General features: G+C 39.6%; 1 protein-coding gene across 5 annotated transcripts in view; it reads right to left on the bottom strand.

Annotated features, from left to right (window-relative positions):
* Window positions 1-7,115: 7,115 nt before the first annotated feature.
* LOC125240989 (formin-binding protein 1-like) overlaps window positions 7,116-18,251 on the bottom strand; it is a 70,958-nt gene continuing 59,822 nt past the window's right edge. For 4 of the 5 annotated variants that reach the window (XM_048149234.1, XM_048149235.1, XM_048149237.1 and 1 more), the window contains 3 exons: window positions 12,162-12,433; window positions 11,479-11,667; window positions 7,116-7,905 (listed from right to left, as the gene is read on the bottom strand). In XM_048149234.1, coding sequence (XP_048005191.1) covers window positions 7,831-7,905; window positions 11,479-11,667; window positions 12,162-12,433 — 536 coding nt within the window. In that variant the 3' untranslated portion in view covers window positions 7,116-7,830. The remainder of the gene's footprint in view (window positions 7,906-11,478; window positions 11,668-12,161; window positions 12,434-18,251) is intronic. The other variant, XM_048149236.1, reaches the window with a different exon arrangement.

The following is an 18,251-nucleotide window of genomic DNA, read 5'->3' as shown; positions in this document are numbered from 1 at the left end:
TCAGCTAGATGGCGCTAATATTAATATTTGACATTTTAAAACATATCAAGCTAAGAATATGGGCCAAATTGTCAAAACTGAGGTTCAAAAGTTTTAAGCCTGTGTCAAGAGATGGCAGTCTATGCAATGTGATTACACATCTTACTTCGACAGTAACTCTCTATAAAACTCGATCCTCTTTGCTATTACTCATATGTCATTGTCAAAGTAATGGTAGCCGTATTCATGAATACCAACTACCTACGGCTAGCTTAATAAATATCAGGTCTAGGACCGTTATTAATACAGTCCCGAACTGTTTATTGGTATACTTTTACAAACTAAACCGAGCCTTAATAAACTATTTCCAACTTGGTAGATCTTTATTAAATCCTGAGCGATGCGGCACTTCGGTTGAGTATCATTTTAATGAATGTTGCAGCATTCAAACTTCGGTAAAACAGCATTCAAGTTGATGTATACCTACCATAAACGGAATTTATAATAATTCTGGAGAACTACCTAGTAGCAATTTCAAGTTGATGTATACCTACCATAAACGGAATTTATAATAATTCTGGAGAACTACCTAGTAGCAATTGAGTTTTAACAGAATTGAACTAATAACTTTAAGTATGTTGTAAACACGCGTTTTGTAGTTGCACATAGTTGAATACTAGTAACATACCTACTATGTACAATTGTATATACTCAACTTTAATTAATTATGAGCAAAGTTGAGAGCTTTTTCATACAAAAGTAGTCGCCTCATAGATATATTTATGCTCTGAGAGTCGCCCATTTCCTCTCTGGATATAAAGATTATAGAAAATTGTGGAACCATTTCTACCTCTAGATATAAACAATTAATACAGGTAGGTAAGTACTCAATGTAGCGAAATCTTCCAGAATAATAAAACTACCTTAGAGCACAGTATAATAAAGAGTACTATCGTACAGTGTGGCCATTGCACTCCCGCTCCCCGCTGAAAGCGCCGCCCACCCCCTCTCGGTTACCTCACAGTTACCGCCTGTCAAAAACGCGAACAGTCAACCTGTCATATCTCACTCATACAAGCATGGTACGCGTTCACCTACACGAGCTTAGAATGTGTGCCAGGAACGCGCCTCTTTCATATATTTGATCGCCAGTTTCCGAGATGTGCTTAGAGGGAAGTTGCTTACATACCTACTGACAGAATCGGACTTAACCCATTAAAAAGATGCAATTTTCGCTGTGTGGCAAACACTCTAGTGAAAGCTTTTTTCATTCTTTTTAGATTGAGGGGGACGGGTAGCCTATCTCCTGCCGGCCTATGCGAAATAAAAATCGTGGACGCTATTATAGTCGCCGATCAAAATGCAGTCTGGCTCTGTCGCGCCAATACGATAACGATGTTATCGTAAGCGTTTGTGTATTTGGCTACGTACCCTGGACTGCGCCAATCATTTGTTTGCCCTACTAGTGCTGGGATAAATACAGATGTCATCAGATTCATTTGTCCTCTAGCCTGGCGGATTAAGGCCGTCGAGAGGGAGGGCCTTGGACACCGCTAGAAAGGAAGCGGTCCGGATCTTGTGCAAGCTCAGGCGACAAGTGCTCAACTACGGAAACATAAGTGCGTAATTATGTTCTAGAAACCTCGGGTGCACAACTAGTGCCGCTTGTGCTCTATAGGCTCAGAGCTGAGGTCGTTAACACTACACGAATCGATTTTAAGCACATTTTCAAAAGAGACGCAAAATTCTTTTGAATAAACCCGACAATCTACTGCTTATTTATTTAGTCGCATGACAAAAATCAGAAACATTAATAAGTTAAATTTAAGTCCAATCAGCCATTTGACGGCCACGTCGCTGGGTGATCAGGTCTTCTGGAGGTCCATTGGCATAGCGCGTTAAGGGGGCAATCCTCTATTATGTGCTGGATTGTTTGTGCAGTTTCGCCACAATTGTTGTTGTACTTATTTATTTTGTACTACTCGTATCAAAAGACACGTCTATTTGTTTATTTTTTACAGGCTTGCAAATTGGATCCACTTCATGATTTTCCGATTGAGCTAAAAACTGAGTAGCTATATGTAATATATGTTTAATGCGATGAAAATGATGACGATGGAGACGGGGGGGTGGCAAGTGTAGCTTTTGACCATGGGAACTCTGTGATAAAATATTGCTTTATTATTGTTGGTGTTATTTGAAACGTCTCGATAAATATGAACGATTAGATAAAGTAACAAAAAATATTTAAATTGATAACGACGGGTTGTCTTGTAAGACCTATCTTCTGAGAGCCTAAAATTCCTGAAACCAAACTTATCCGAACTGAAATGTAACATAATATTACCCCTCTTTGCCTATTGGAAAACAAGTTTTATTGTTCAACGGGGTCGGCTGACTGAACTCGTGTTTCCTCGGTTTCCATTTGATCGGGTATCTGCCGTTGTCACTGGGCCGGCACGATCGCACACTTCTGACTGGCGTGTGCCGTTGATGGCACAACTATTGTATCCAGTCACACGTCAAACACACGGTCATTCAGGATACGTGAGCAGGATGAGTTGGTTGAGTAAAAGTTGTAACTTGTAAGCAATCGTTTCTTACCATTATTTGTGTTTGTAAGTCACTTCATCATCCTCCTTGCGTTATCCCGGCATTTGCCATGGCTCATGGCAGCCTGGGGTCCGCTTTGACAACTAATCCCAAGATTTGACGTAGGCACTAGTTTTACGAAAGAGACCGCCATCTGACCTTCCAACCTGAAGAGTAACTATATAAGTAGGCCTTATTGGAATTACTCCGGTTTCCTCACGATGTTTTCCTTCACCGAAAAGCGACTGGCAAATATCCAATGACATTTGTAAGTCAAGTTTAATAAATACTGTTCAAAGAGTTCTAACTGACATCAAATTGAATAAATGTAAAGTGGAAAAGTACTGCTCGGATGAGACTTGAACTCACGACCACCAGATCAATACTCCAACGTTTTCCCAACTGAGCCACCAAGACTTCAACCAAGCTGTATCGCTCCTCCGAATTGGCGTGACAGAGCCAGGTTGCGTTTCGGCGTCTAGCGTCTATACGGTTGTCATTTCGGCTAGGGCAGCTGGTTTCATAGTGGTTGTCTCCACAGGGTACGGGTATCTATCTCTCTCGCGTAGCTTTTCCCGAGTACAACCAATCTGTATCCTAGGCCACAGTAGAACCTTTTCACAGTAAACGTCACTAAGCTAGTATGGTACAAGTGACGTACTTAACTGGCAAATAAAGCACGGTGTCAATAAGACAGGGCTCTAATGGCCCAGGATTCAAATTAGTGGAACGTCGTCGTACGGTACAGTCACCGGCATAAATAAGTGATGATTTTTGTACCTTGTCACTTTGACGTCATGTATTAAATGTCATACGAAATTGTCAAACCATTAAAAGCGACAAGGTACGGCCACCCTACGGTTGAGGTTCGTCTAAACGTCATGAGACAACAAGGTTGATTTCCCCTTGCAATAATGTTATGTCAGTAACAATTGTTCTCTCTATATATGATACTTATGTCATGCCATGTGTCAAGTCAATCTTAGCGATCATTAGAGCTCGCAGAAACTTTTGTCAAAACTGGTAGACCATTTTCTTGGTCGACTGTACAGAAATCATAATTTATTTATACCGGTGACTGTACATCTGGCGGCGTTGAATTGAATAATCGTATTAATATTATAAATGTGAAAGTCCATATGTTTGCGGTTGTTGCTCAATCGCAAAAGGACCACGTAACGGTTTGTCACTTAGATAATTTAAATTTAATTTATGATAATATTATGTATTTATTATTGTCTACTTATCGATAACAATATAGATTGTGAGTAATAAGTTACTTACCTAATAAGCTGTTACCCAATTAATTTACATTTTTTTTTTCACTGCTAGAATATTTCTTAGTTGTGAGTAATATCTTGGAAGATAAGTTTCTCAATTTAATTTGAGCGGAAATTATGCATACAAATAACATGATATATTTACCTACATCGGACGGCAATCCAATCGATAAAAATAATTATAGCTATACAAGCTACAATTTACAAGTGGTAGTACTGGGGCCCGTTTCTCGAAAGGTACAAGCCTTGTATTACAAGTGCGCGAACTGTCAAATCGTATGGGTTGTCATGGAAACACATTTGTAATACAAGGCTTGTACCTTTCGAGAAACGGGCCCCTGGTAGTCAATGTCTAATATGACAAGTTGGAAAGAGACTTTCGCTTGTAACTTGTAACTTTCAGTTTTGAGAAATGGGCCACAGGCATGGGCATATTGGGCATAGGATTCAGCGTTAAAAGCTTGCACCAAAAACACATTTGCTAATTTTGTTTCCATTTAATTTTAATGGATGCAATCATATTTCACGCGAGGACAATACTTCGTTATGCCATTGTCAAGCTGTTGACATCACTATGCTGAACACGTACGCTTTTGGATGTCCGACGAGTTATCCGAAATTTGTAGGAAACGAAAATTGTAGTTATTATCATTTTGTTTTTTTGTAAAAGGTCATTAAATATGATAAGGTATAACCTGAATCCTCCAAGGGTATTTCATAAGAGCTTACAGTGCTGGCACCAAAAAGAACGAATGAAAATAACAGTGTGTAGTCGTATCACATTAAGCAAATAAAATAGGTAGGCTTAATACGTCTTATAACGTTCCGATGGTTTCACTCACACAAGTCACAAAATCTAAATTTTATTAATTTCATCAGAGTAACAATAACAACCTACCTCAAAGCGAGTCCGCGAGTCCATACATCAAACGCGACTTCAAGTATGGACCCGCGGGCGAGAGCGCAAGTTGTGCTAGACCGCCTGGCCCCGTAGCCGAATGTCATTTCTGCGACGCGAAACGAAATCGAAACGCCGCAGAAAGGTAGTCTGGCTCTGTCGCGCCAATACCCAAGAGCAATAGAGATTAGATAACTACGAAAGAGATATTATCGTGAGCGTTTGTCCATTCGGCTACGCACACAGGTAAAAACTTGACGCAGCAAAAACGTGCGTGACAGTGGCGCTGATTGTCACAAATGACACGTCATCTTATGGACATGTCCAACATTAATGCTTGTGGCGGCCGCTGGAACTAATTTGACATTACAAAATTGAACATGGAAAATCAAAATGAGAGCAGCACGAGTCATTTACAAGTATATTTATTTTGTATTAAAGCATAACGGTACGGGTATATCCATACTAATATTATAAATGGGAGAGTGCGTGTGTCTGTTTGTTTGTCCGTCTTTCACGGCAAAACGGAGCGACGAATTGACGTGATTTTTTAAATAGAGATAGTTGAAGGGGTGGAGAGTGACATAGGCTAATTTTTGTCTCTTTTTAACGCGAGCGAAGCCGTGGGCAAAAGCTAGTTGCTGTATATAGCAATATGAGGTCAATGGGAAAAAAGAATCGGTGAATAATGATGTGCCTTCGTTCTGGAAGCGCACGACAATGAGAAATAATGATGCGCCTCCTCGGATTAAGTTCACGCGATTTCTGCTTAGTAATTTAACTGTATGTAAGGTACAAGGGGGAAATTTAGACTGCCGGGTAATAATAACGAAAGTAAATATTTCCATGTTTGACACTATTAGGCACTGGTCCCACTGCGAGCTAGTAAGCTATGAGCTATCGGCTAAACGAACAAAAGCTAATCACTCCCGTGTAAATAAGAGACATGGCGATGTTTATAGTTACTCGCCCAGCGGTGAGCTATCAAAATCACCGTGTCTCTTTTATTTGCACGAGAGTGCTTATCTTTTGTTCGTTTTTATAGCCGATAGCTTCATAGCTTACTAGCTCGCGGTGGGACCAGTGCCTTAACTTGAGTCTCATAATATGTGCCATGTGTGATTATTGAATACTGTAAACATTGTAAAACATGGAAAAAACATCGATTAGTTGAAATTACCCGCCAGACGAAATTGATCCCCTACTATAACGTCTACCAATTAGACTTACTGCAGATGTTCCTCGTGTTAACATAGCCATTAAGATGCCATGAGTCATCACTTGAAACTTGATTAAGTAACGTTAAGAACAGAGAAAATTTACATTACTGTTACCACTTAATTACTACGCTCCTAAAAGTATTTCTCATGCAATAAAAAAATAACTCGTCTAGCTGTCAATAGAGTTGAATAGAAGGAAAATTTGAGGAAAATTTATAAAATAAATACATTGAAATGGCAATTTCGCATGAACTGGACGATGGCGTATATAGCGCTATCTATCTGACAACGAGTGTAAATCTGAGCTACCTTACTTTACGTTAGTTTAACCAACGTGCCACGAGATGTCTCTTATTCCCACAGAATTAGATTTAGATAGAAGAAATAAGTTCATATAATATTTGTATGGTGGCCGAGCGTGTCAGATTTTGTACTGAAGTTGTTACTTGCCTGTAATTTGTCTATTTGGGTGATTCTCTGTAAGGATGTTCAACAAACAGTCCCCTGGCAATGATTTTTTAAAATATTTATTTATAAAATCAGAAATAGTTTGTATAATTTAATTAAGGCAAATGGGTTTTATTAAATTATACTAACTATTTAGGATTTCATTAATAAATATTTCAAAAAATCATTGCCAGGGGACTGTTTGTTGAACATCCTTACAGAGAATCACCCATTTATTTGATATGTCTCAGGCCCTTGAGTGTCAGAATGTTTGTGTTATTGCAATTAAATATCACGTAACGAGGCATTTTTAATGTTTTTGTTGACTTCAACTACATAACTACAACTTAATCGCGAATACCTTATGTTATTACTGTTCAGAATACAATAAAATAAATACACTGATGTTCAAACTAGTGCCTTATCCCATTGTCCATCGTCTACACTTAGTCTACCTACAGTAGCATGTACTCGCAAATAATAAAATATTTAGTGGTAATGAGTAGAATACTATCATACAATATAGGATAGGAGGCAAATTAATATTGACAAAGTGGCCAAAATGTTGACACTACTAAACTTACTCCATTGATGATAATGATCATTTGATCAGAGAGAATGATTTGTTTACATAACATACTGCGTTGGATGAGTCGACAGCGCCGAGGGATCGGGTGAAGGTATAAATGAAATGCATACTTGTAATGTCCTCATATAATTTTATATTTTTATATATAAAAATCAAATGCGCTCGTTCATTCCTCCTCTCACTATAAATACATGAAACTATCAGCTCCTTGCATACAGCAAATATTCAGAAAATAGCATTGCCTAATTACGATATTTAGCTAGCATTATTACTATGCAGAATTGAATTAACATAAGTTTTATAATACATCGTGACATATTGAATACACAATACAATAATCAGTTACTCCTTAATCGTAAACTGTACGGGTCTATGAGATAAAAGATTCAGTATACAATACATATTTTACACATAAACATTATTGATTTATCTATTTTTGCTATAATTTCATATACTTAATGGCTGAATCACATGAAAGCAAGAGATAACCACTAGGTATTATAATAAGTACGAAAGAACCTTAATTCATAAAAGCTGGCACAATAAAGAGCTAGATGAGTTACACAATCATTAACATTAACATTACACTATTACTGCCATACGGCACACATGAAAATATGTATGTCATATAAACAACGCTATACATAATAAATAAAATCATGGAATGTTATTATGATTTCCTCTTTTTGTTCACATATGGCAAGCGCCATAACAACAATCGGAATAGAAAGGACACGATACAAAAATAATGCTAAAATTCTCCATTACGATAAATTATAGCAAAAATACTTGTTTACTATATAGGCCAGAAAACAATGAAGTGGATTACGCTACTGGCGGCTTGTCTCGAGGAGCCCGCGCCGCCGCGCTTCCGGACCTTCGTGTCGCCTTGCATTGCATCTGGAATTAAAAACATACATTTAGAAAAAAATTCGCAATGATATCATGATTTGTACAAGCTTTTATCAATCGTACTTTCCACAAGGCAACTACTAATAAAGGGGATATTTTTAACAAAGCTAAACACTCAGTGGCGTGCACTTCATAAAGACAAAAAGACACTGCCTACCCTGCTGCAATTACCATATCTGGCCTTTTAAATTCATGTTTCATAGTATTATAAGTACATTGTCCATGTGAACCAAAATAAATAATTCAAATGTATATGTATAAAATGGCTCCATCTATCATTATCGCACCGCAACGATGCGATGTGCGAACGATGACACTAGCTCCGCTACGTGCCTTTCACGGCAAAGACAGTAAACATTTCGGTCTAAAACGTTAATTGTGTGCGTGCGGAGAGCTCTGTAGTTACGCTTATAGAGTGTTGTGTGAGTTCCTATAAAGACATGCACACATTGTTAAAAGTAACGCACACAAACAAAGGCCTAAGACATTGTCTAATATAGGTAGTTTCAACTCAGTTGAGGCCACGCACACTATAACACTGTCATGTAAAGACAAGGAGATTTTGAAATTAGTGTTCTTACCGTGTACCGACTGCAGATTCAACAGTGAATTGCAAGAAAGACCAAAAAGTTTCTAGTAACTATTTTGTTAAGAATTACGTCTATAGAACAATTTTCAAACAAACCAGAAAATAAAATATCTCTTATGTGATTAATTAATTGTCAGATTATGATTGTAATATTAATCGTAGAAATCGAAGATATTTTAAAAGATTGCCTTATTTTATCATCGTAGCTGTTAAAATGGTGTTTACCTATTTTTTTATTACTTATTAGCCATTGAACTACTATGTACTACGTACTAGAAATGACAACTCGAACATATTCTGTGCGCCGACCGGCAGCGGCGGCAGCGCGAGGCGCATGCGCGTGAAGCGAACCGTGTCATAGAGTAAGACTTGACCACATAGACGCGACACTTTTATTGTAGACCTTTGTTTTATACTTTGTGTGTGAAATACTAAGTAGTTTACTTTTAGCACTATTATACATTGTGTTAGATTTAATTTCTACTCAGTGAAATAAACATACGTAGGTAATTGTTCTTTTCATAAATTTTAATTTCCCTTCAATAAAATTAGTTTTGTAAGTTTCTGTTGCTCAGAATAATAATCGCGCCATTCAACTTGTTTTACCTCCCTTAAACACCGGTTGCATTAAATAGGTACTATTTCAGTTTTGGTGTCACTATTTTTCGTCAATAATGAGAATTCAGAAATAATTCAAAATCATGCTTATTGTATAATATTATCGACTAAAATTCGTATTAGAACCAATAATTATTTATATGAAATAATTATTTTTATATTAGGTATATATTGAAAACAGAATATGATCACAATTATTATACCTTAATACCTACATGTCCTGTCTGCGCGATTCATCTATGATTCCAGTTGTCAAAATGGCGGCCATAGCTTCGCGATTAAGGAGCTCGTCCCTTCATTATAATAATTACTTAAATTAAGTTAGATCAAAATAGTTTGTCTACTAACCGATGAAATGTGACACCGTCACTTTTATTAGATTTTCTCGCATGGCTTCAACAGTATCTTATAGCACAGGAAGGCATTTTTTCATTTTATTTGTGTGCAGTCAGAGACAACCTCCTCCCACCACGCGCAAAGACTGACTGAGGCAACATAAGTCCACTGGACTTATGTTCGTGGCGCAAACTTTTTGTTCGCCGTGTCCTCTCTAGTACATTATACCTCAATGTTATTAGCAGACATAGAAGTCGCGGTAGCAATAACGTCAATAACATAGGGACATCCTTCCGATATAAAATATGTATATCGATAGCTGAATACTTATTTGGAAGTGAAATTTCATATGAGTTATAAAGTTCACCGAATAATACCATTACTGCTTTTAATACCATTAATGATAAGTATATCAATAAATAATAATGTTTTTCAAAAATATATTGATCGTTTTTTACATTCACTCACTCATTTCATTCATTCATTTTTTTGCAATCAGTACTAATCTTCATTTAGCTGTGTGTGTTATCATTCACTTCAACCTCCGTGGAATTACCTATACCTACTCTAAACTAAATCCTTGACGCGACGACGACGCCCGAAGGTTCCCGAATAGTTCCGAGTTTCGAAGATTATGCGACCACTTTAAAAATTAGCATTACGTATGGCAATGAGAGCAAATACGAAACTATTTTTTTTTGTCGATTACCTTAGTTGGGCAGGTTCATAGGGCAGGTTTGTTTACACTAGTTTACAGTTACAGTTTTTATGCATCCGGCCCGCCATTGTTTAAATCGTTTTGTTGTGTCGATGTGATAACGTGTGTCGGCGAATAAAAAAAGTGTTTAAATAGGAATAATTAACAATATAATTGAAGATTTAAGCTGTGAAAGTTGTACTGTGGTGTGTGTTAAACAATGATTTTTCAAAGCTTTTTTTCGTTTAAAAAAATTGGAGTTTGTTCAAAAAATCAACCCGTTTTCGGATATTTGAGGTGGTTAATCACCACGTCATAATTAACCCACTTTACAACGAAATCAGTACCGATGCATGCAGCAGCATTTTTGGTAAGTTAATTGCTTTTACTTATTTTTGTCTACCCTGTCTCAAAACTCTGTGCACGCCACTGCTAAACACTAAGCAAAGCGAGAATAGAGCGCTTGTTTATTCCCGGCAACGGCTTGTGTGGGGTGGATCTGGCACCAGCGTTACTGGTTTCTTAACATAAAGCTCTGCTCACAAAGGATTGGAAACTATAAAATGTGATATTGAGCATTTATAGAAAAATAATAATGTAGCCCTGATTCTATAAATCTTAGTGTTTTCAGGAATCTATTCCAAATCGACATTTCGCTATTAAAATAAAGGTTATAAGGGATTGAGTCATTGACAGACACGACGTACGGACGGTCAGCAAAATGATTCAATAAGGAAAGGTAGAAAGGAACCCTTTGATGTACGGAGCCCTAAAAAAATATCCTAAAATGTACGTTCCGCGTCGTCTCGTTTTAGGTGGGATTTTTTAATCGTCAGGAAAGATTCTAAACTCAACGAATCCAAACAAATCAGGATTTGTAACAAACGTTTTCCTGAATACGCCTATTGGTTAATCTAAATGACATATCATATGTTATATAATCAATGAATGCATCTTTCAATTTAATATTCGAAACTGTAATTAGACTGAAATTGTATTAATCTTAATTTAATTGCTGTTAAATAATTGATGAACGTGTAATATTTATAATATTAATAATTAAATGTCTATGTCTATCTAAATAAATAAAAGAAGAAACTGATTGACTAACATATCACCGCACAGCTGAAACCGTTGGTCCTAAAGACTCCAAATTTAGCACTTATAAAGTGTAGAAGAGCACTAAGGATTTTTCAAAATTCACATCCTAAGGGGGTGAAATGGGGGTCCTAAGTTCGACGTTCTAATAAGATTAAGTACTTTTAGTACGCTGGCGAAGTCGCGGGGAAAAGCTAGTTTTGAATATTTTCAGAGCACCAACCTCATTGGGTGTGTGCGGGCTAGTGCGCCGCGTCCGCGTAGAGCGTGGTGGCGATGTAGGTGGTGGGCACGAAGCCCTCCTCGCGCGTGAGCTGGCGGCGCACGCGCGTCCAGCCGTCGCCCGCGTCCGTCTCCAGCACGAGCAGCCGCTCGCCGCACTCCATGCGCATCGTCGACCCCGTGCCGTTTGCTGCAATTTATGTTATTGTAAGGTTAGGTGGTGTATGGAAATAAACATGGTTACACTCTTTCACGGACCCTTCTAAACTCTTTCTTGTTAAACCCGATAAGCTTAAAAAGCATGTGGTGTATTTTGATAACGATGTAGTTACTGTACAAATAATAATTAATAAATATGGTGGGACACCTTACACAGATCAACCCAGTCCCAAACAAAGCAAAGCTTGTACTATGGGTGCTAGGCGACGATATACATACGTATATAAATAAATACATACTTGTATACATAGAAAACATATATACATGTTGTCATCACACAAATAAATGCCCTTACCGGGATTCGAACCCAGAACCGCGGTTTAGCAGGCAGGGTCACTACCGACTACGTCAGACTGGTCGTATATTTTAATACATACATTTTTTCATTGGTCATAAAATTTATGACCAAGGGGGGAATAAGTTCTAAGTGATCACATAAGATACCGAACCACTGGCAATACTGACCTTCAAACGGATAGAGCGCTTTGCAGTACCCCAGCGGCTGTAGGTCCGGTTCGTAGTAGTAGTCGAAGTCGGACTCGTGGTCGTTGTCATGGTCACCGTTGGGCTCAGCGTGCGCCGCTGCCAGCTCGCCGCCCAGGCCGGACTCGGGCGAGCCGCCGGCCGCGCGGCCGCCCGCGCCGCACACGGACCCGCCGCCCGCGCCCGCGCCCGTCCCCGTCGACACTGAGGACTCTGACGCCGACCGGGACAGGGAGCCGCTGTTTGAACCGATACTGGAAATTACATTGGCTCTTTAACTTGTTGATTATTTTTTGCAGTATTAAGGCTCAAAGGCGCCACTCGCATGCGCGATTAAGATTAGTTGAGGAGTGTCTTTTCAAAAGGACTTATTTCTATAAGTCAACAAAGTTTATTTCTCTAGGAAGACGTAGATAAAAATAACCTCTGTTGACTTCTAGAAATAAGTCCCTTTGAAAAGACACTCCTCAGTTATATTGAGGAATCTTGAGCTGAGCACATACATACAATTCAGCACATAAATCAAATATTGTAATGTTATCAAACTCGCATGGGAAGCGCAATAGAGCCACTGTTTTGTTTATGTAATGTGTATTAAGGGCGAAAACTGAAGGATTACGAACGAGATAACTCGAGTTTGTAATCTTCAGCCGCCCGTGATATACACAATATTTTTCAAATTCTAAACTAAATGTATTGAAATACCTACGCTAACATTTCGAACATATTGTAATTTCTGACAGGTCGTAGAAGGCCCAACTCAATTCATTGACCGATCAAATGCATTTTATTGAAGCTCATATGCGAAATATCTTACCGTAGCCTAATAATAAAATTAAATCATGTGATTAACATGATTTAATTTTAAATATCTAATTCAAAATTGACATATTCGTAATAGTAACTAATTTTGCGAAAGCTGGCATAGGTGAATGACATCTTTACCGGTATACAGTAAATATTGTCAACAAGCACATCTATTGGTTAGTGTAATAACATTTATGCTTAGATATTTTCTTTCACACATTAGTTTCATTCGTGCCACTTTTTGTGAAATGATCTATATTATCACAAAGCCACGGCCAACCAACAACCATATTATAAAAATCGCTCGGCATTCTTATATGAACCTATTCTCACAACATAAATAGGTCTCTCTTTGAACTAAAAGAACAAAATACTATGGATTGTTTCAACAAACTAGCAGAGTGATTCAACTATATCTTGTTATTATTTTTCGCCAGCCCAAAGAATAGTAACAACTATGACAACTTCGAACAAAAATGTTAATTAATCCAAACAATACCCATATATTTTATTATTAATATACGCCTCCGTTTGTCATTGTGAAATTCGCTTTAGCATCTTAATATAATTCGCTACTTATAGCTTATAAATACATTCGCATCACGCTTTACTTATTTTATTCGCAAATGTTCATTGCAATATTTATATTATATCAACATCAATCATAACAATTCGCTCAGCGGTTAAACCGATAGCTGGCCGGAAGCAAAGCATATGCTTGTCAACACAAACAGCTAGTCATACATGACTAATTAGCAGTAGAAAACCAATCGTTTTGCAACTTCGCAGAGCGTAGCATAATTAATAGCACACATGTTGCGTAACATGTAGTCAGCAAATTGATGGGGACATTTTCGATAGGTACAATCGCCGTCATATATATCGGAGCTGATGTGCTCACAAATATTGACGCTTTCATTAAAAGTGGCAGAGTACACGTTCAAATGTTTGTGACCACCTCGGGCGCTCCGATATATCAAATGCAGATTGTACGATGCCGTCTATGTTCATTTAGCTACAAAATAAATGTGAACGAGTTTAGTACAACGTCTCAATTTGTCGATTGTTAAAGCAGCTGTGTCAGTTTATTCATATAAAGATATCGTCACTAATTTGAAAAAATCTCGTATATCACGCTGCTTCTCACAAGTTAATACCTACGCAGTAAGTATATATAAAAATTTTACCTTCCAATAAAATTGATATTTTTCCTGGTATATCCGAGGTCTCGCAGCGGTACGGCTCCTCGTCCGATTATTGATCTTACCTCATTCAACGGGTGGCCAAGCCACGCTAGGACGTAGCATGTAGCATCTTTAGAATTTGTCTGCTCTCACTTCGGCGACGGAGGAGTCCTTGATCAAAATAGAGTGTAAGTACTGGCGCCAAAGTACTTCAACCGGAATCACAGGAACTGGGAAGAGAAGAGTAGATACTAGGGTGGAGCGAAAAAACACTTTTCTGGAATTAGCAAACCTAATAGTTATCAATCAATGCCTTTTAGTCTATGAAGCCTTTGTGCAAATTTTCAGCTTTTTAAATCAACATCTTCTGCCTCCGCATTAGGGTTGAAATTTTGAAAATCTCATACAAAATTCCTTTTAGAAAAAAATTCAACTTTTCAGATAAAAAAACGCTCACGGCAGTATTATATTCAGTATACATTATTGATACATATTATTACAATAAACTACCAAAAATTGTGAAAATAGCGTTAAAAATCGCCATTTTTCAGTATTTTAGCGGCTATTTTGGCGAATGTACTGAAACTAGACAAACTTTGGCGATTCTTGACGCTATTTTCGCAACTTTTTGTAGTTTCTCATAATGATATGTATCAATAACATATACTAAACATAATACTGTCGAAAATTTTTTTTTATCTAAAAGTTGAATTTTTAGGTTTGTATGAGATTTTCAAAATTTCAACCCTAATGCGGAGGCAGAAGATGTTGATTTAAAAAGCTGAAAATTTGCACAAAGGCTTCATAGACTAAAAGGCATTGATTGATAACTATTAGGTTTGCTAATTCCAGAAAAGTGTTTTTTCGCTCCACCCTAGTAGATACCGTAGTGTACGGGATGTCAGCTGATAGCGGCGCCCGGCGTCACATTGGAGGGTAGTATCAGCCTGGTCAGCAACAGAGTCTGCAACGATACCGTGGCGGAAAGAGCCAGGATAGTCGTGGCACCATTGTAGCCGAAGACAGTGTTCGCGGTGAGCGTGACAATCTTAGGCGCGACAGGCGTTATCAGCGCGGGGGCTAGCAGCCGCAGACGTCGTCGTGGCGGTCAGCGACACCAACGTGGTCCGTTGGTGTCACTGTCAGCCATCTTACGAGCAATTCCCGTTAAGTTTGTACATTTTGATCACGTCTCCGATTTGGATAAAAATTGGTAGGCTGATAGAGTCCATGATGCTGAGCAAGATCCACTAGGTTTACCAAAATGTTCTAGGTTGATTGTATGAAAATTTCCTTTTTTGTTACCGAAAATGTATAGAAAACTGGTAACAAAAAAGGAAGGTTTCATACAAACTGCATAGGACATTTTGGGAAACCTAGTGGATCTTGCTCAGGATCATGGACTCTATCAGCCTACCAATTTTTATCAAAATCGGAGACGTGATCCGAATGTACAAACTTAACGGGAATTGCTCGTAAGATACTCACGGCTGCAGACGGTGTTACGTTCGGCGGTGAGATTGAGGGGGCCGTCGTCAGCTCTGAAGGCGTCTTCGATGCCCCTGACGCGTCACGCACGTATCGTGCTCGGTGGCGCTCTCGAGGTCACCGCCGACAGCACGGGAGGCACCGCCCAGTCGCCAGCTACATCGGTGAACAGCATCAACAGAGTTGGCGGCGTCGTCACGGCAAATGCGACAGGAAAATTAGCGACGCCTTCACGGCAGCCGCAGTGTTGCGCTCGGTGGCGCCATGAAGGTCGCCGCGTCTGCAATCTTACCTCGCGCGATCGAGGCGACATCCAGGCGCCAGCATCAGCGTGGCGGTCGGCGATACCGGTGGACAACTTCAAGTAGCTGTCGGCGTTGTCACGGCAGACGCACCAGAAGGATTGCGACGCCTGTGCAGCGGTCAACAGTATTACGCTCTGCATCACCATCGAGGCGCCAGCATAAGCGTGGCGGCCAGCGATATCGGTGGACAGCTTCAGCACGATCACGGCGTTGTCACGGCAGACGAACGCTTTCAAGGCAGATGGTGGCCGCGCTGGTAGCCTGCGTATTGACGACTGATCACTCACGGCGCGGCGCTAGCATCGGGGCAGCAGCAGACATACTTACAGCATCGCACGCGACGCCTATGCGGTGGCCTCAACGTTGTTCGGCGGTACCGCAGAGGTAGCCATCGTTAACGAGGAAGCAACTTCTACGCTACTTCGGCGGCGCCGACGCGGCGGACAACACTGCCGTGGTCAGTGGCGCTATCGCAGCGCTACAGTAAGTTTCGGCGCCGACACGTGGGTTGGGGCTTCCGCACCGAATCGGAAACCGAACAGGGTGACGTTCTTTCTAAAATAATATGAAGCTGCTCACCCATTCGTCGGAGAAATTCAAACCTCCTTGGAGCGCGGTATTCCTTCCCGCGCCCTCCGCCGCCGCCGCCGCCCGCAGGTCGCGCAGCACGCGGTCGCGAAGCACGTGGTCCCCGGCGGAGCAACTTACCTACGTTACCGCTTATACTCTCGCGCGAAACTTTAATACGCGGATAACACTTCCTACTTTAGTCTCGGAAATGCGAATAGTTTAAAAACTGATTAACGGTAACGATTTTTGCAGCATGGAACTTTCTTACAAAAAAGTGGGTAGAATCATAAAGCACCCCTCGTTCGTTTCCATTGTGAGAACCCCGAAAGACGAATAATGATCGCTAGCGAGGCGTGATATATCTCATTATCAAAACGAACGAGCGTAAATTAAAAATAAAGAAAGAATTGACGGATGAAATTAAAAAAAAATTTCATGATTCCGAAATGTTATAAGCCACTTTTTAAATAAAAACCACGAATAACTCTGGTTTGACCAGAAGTAACAAGGAAATAGAAACTAAAAGATTTATTTCGAGACACCATGCTGTAAAAATGTTCGAACGGAATACGCGACAACCGGTCACTTTGGCGTTCGATGAAACAATGTGGGTAGCTGGTGGCGAGTCGGGGCGCGCGGAGCCTTCTGTTGCAGGTGGGGGAAAACGGAACTACCAACATCGCGGCGGTGTGACGTCGGAGCGACTTACAACGAACGGTGGCGCCATCTATCGGTTCGATGCGACGTCTACGACGTACTCTCTCTATTGGAGACCTCGGATATACAACGGAACAAATAATATGCATTCCATACATACTTACTACAATTTTCTTTTCATTGACAGACGAAGATACAAGTTTTTTTTAAACTAGTGACGATATAAGCAAATCTCGTCTATATGGCTAGCGACAAAGTGAGACGTTTTACTAAACACACAGATCAATACAACAAGATGGCCCTTACAGGGCGACTCGCGGTCACCAAGCATACGACAAATCAGGTTTATAAAAGTTTGAACGCGTGCGACACCGATCAGTAGCGCCCAAGTATACGACCCGCTAACAGTGTCCGTGTCCGCTCGGGAAAAAATCTTAAATAATCAATTTTGGTTGCAAACAATGGTCTCTTACAGCATAAAGTGGTGTGGCAAGTCTTCTAACACTTCTACATGTAAAAAAGATGGAACAACATTCCACAGTTAAGTCAAATTAATTATTTTGTTGAATATTGTTTATTGTCCGCGGAGTTCATTTATACTGGTCAATATGGTTGTGCTGAGCGGCGCCGAGGCGCGTCCATCCCTCTTTACCGAGTTAACAATGTGATATGCTATCCCTTTCACGTAAACGACTAGGCATGGGGCCATGTTAGTTTATGTCTGTTGCGGGAACTTCGTACTGCCGTTCGTACCATGTGCTACCATTTTATGAAATATAAAAGAAAGCAGATTTGTAATAGTGAATAATTATCTAGAATCTGTAGAGTCTGTAGTGGTATTTAGTTCATTGATTAGTTTAGAATATTTAGTTGGTTATTTAACTTAGTAAACGTAAGTAAAAATGCACAGTTTAGTTATTAGTTACTAGAATGATTTTTATTGAGAAGCTATCACAATTATCATCCTCCTTGCGTTATCCCGGCATCGGCATTCGCCACGGCTCATGGGAGCCTGGGGTCCGCTTTGGAAACTACTACCAAGATTTGGCGTAGGCACTAGT

The sequence above is a fragment of the Leguminivora glycinivorella genome, chromosome Z, assembly GCF_023078275.1.
Source record: "Leguminivora glycinivorella isolate SPB_JAAS2020 chromosome Z, LegGlyc_1.1, whole genome shotgun sequence".
NCBI lineage: Eukaryota > Metazoa > Arthropoda > Insecta > Lepidoptera > Tortricidae > Leguminivora > Leguminivora glycinivorella.
The sequence above is the reverse complement of the archived record's forward strand: the minus strand, read 5'-3'. Positions and strand labels throughout refer to the sequence as shown.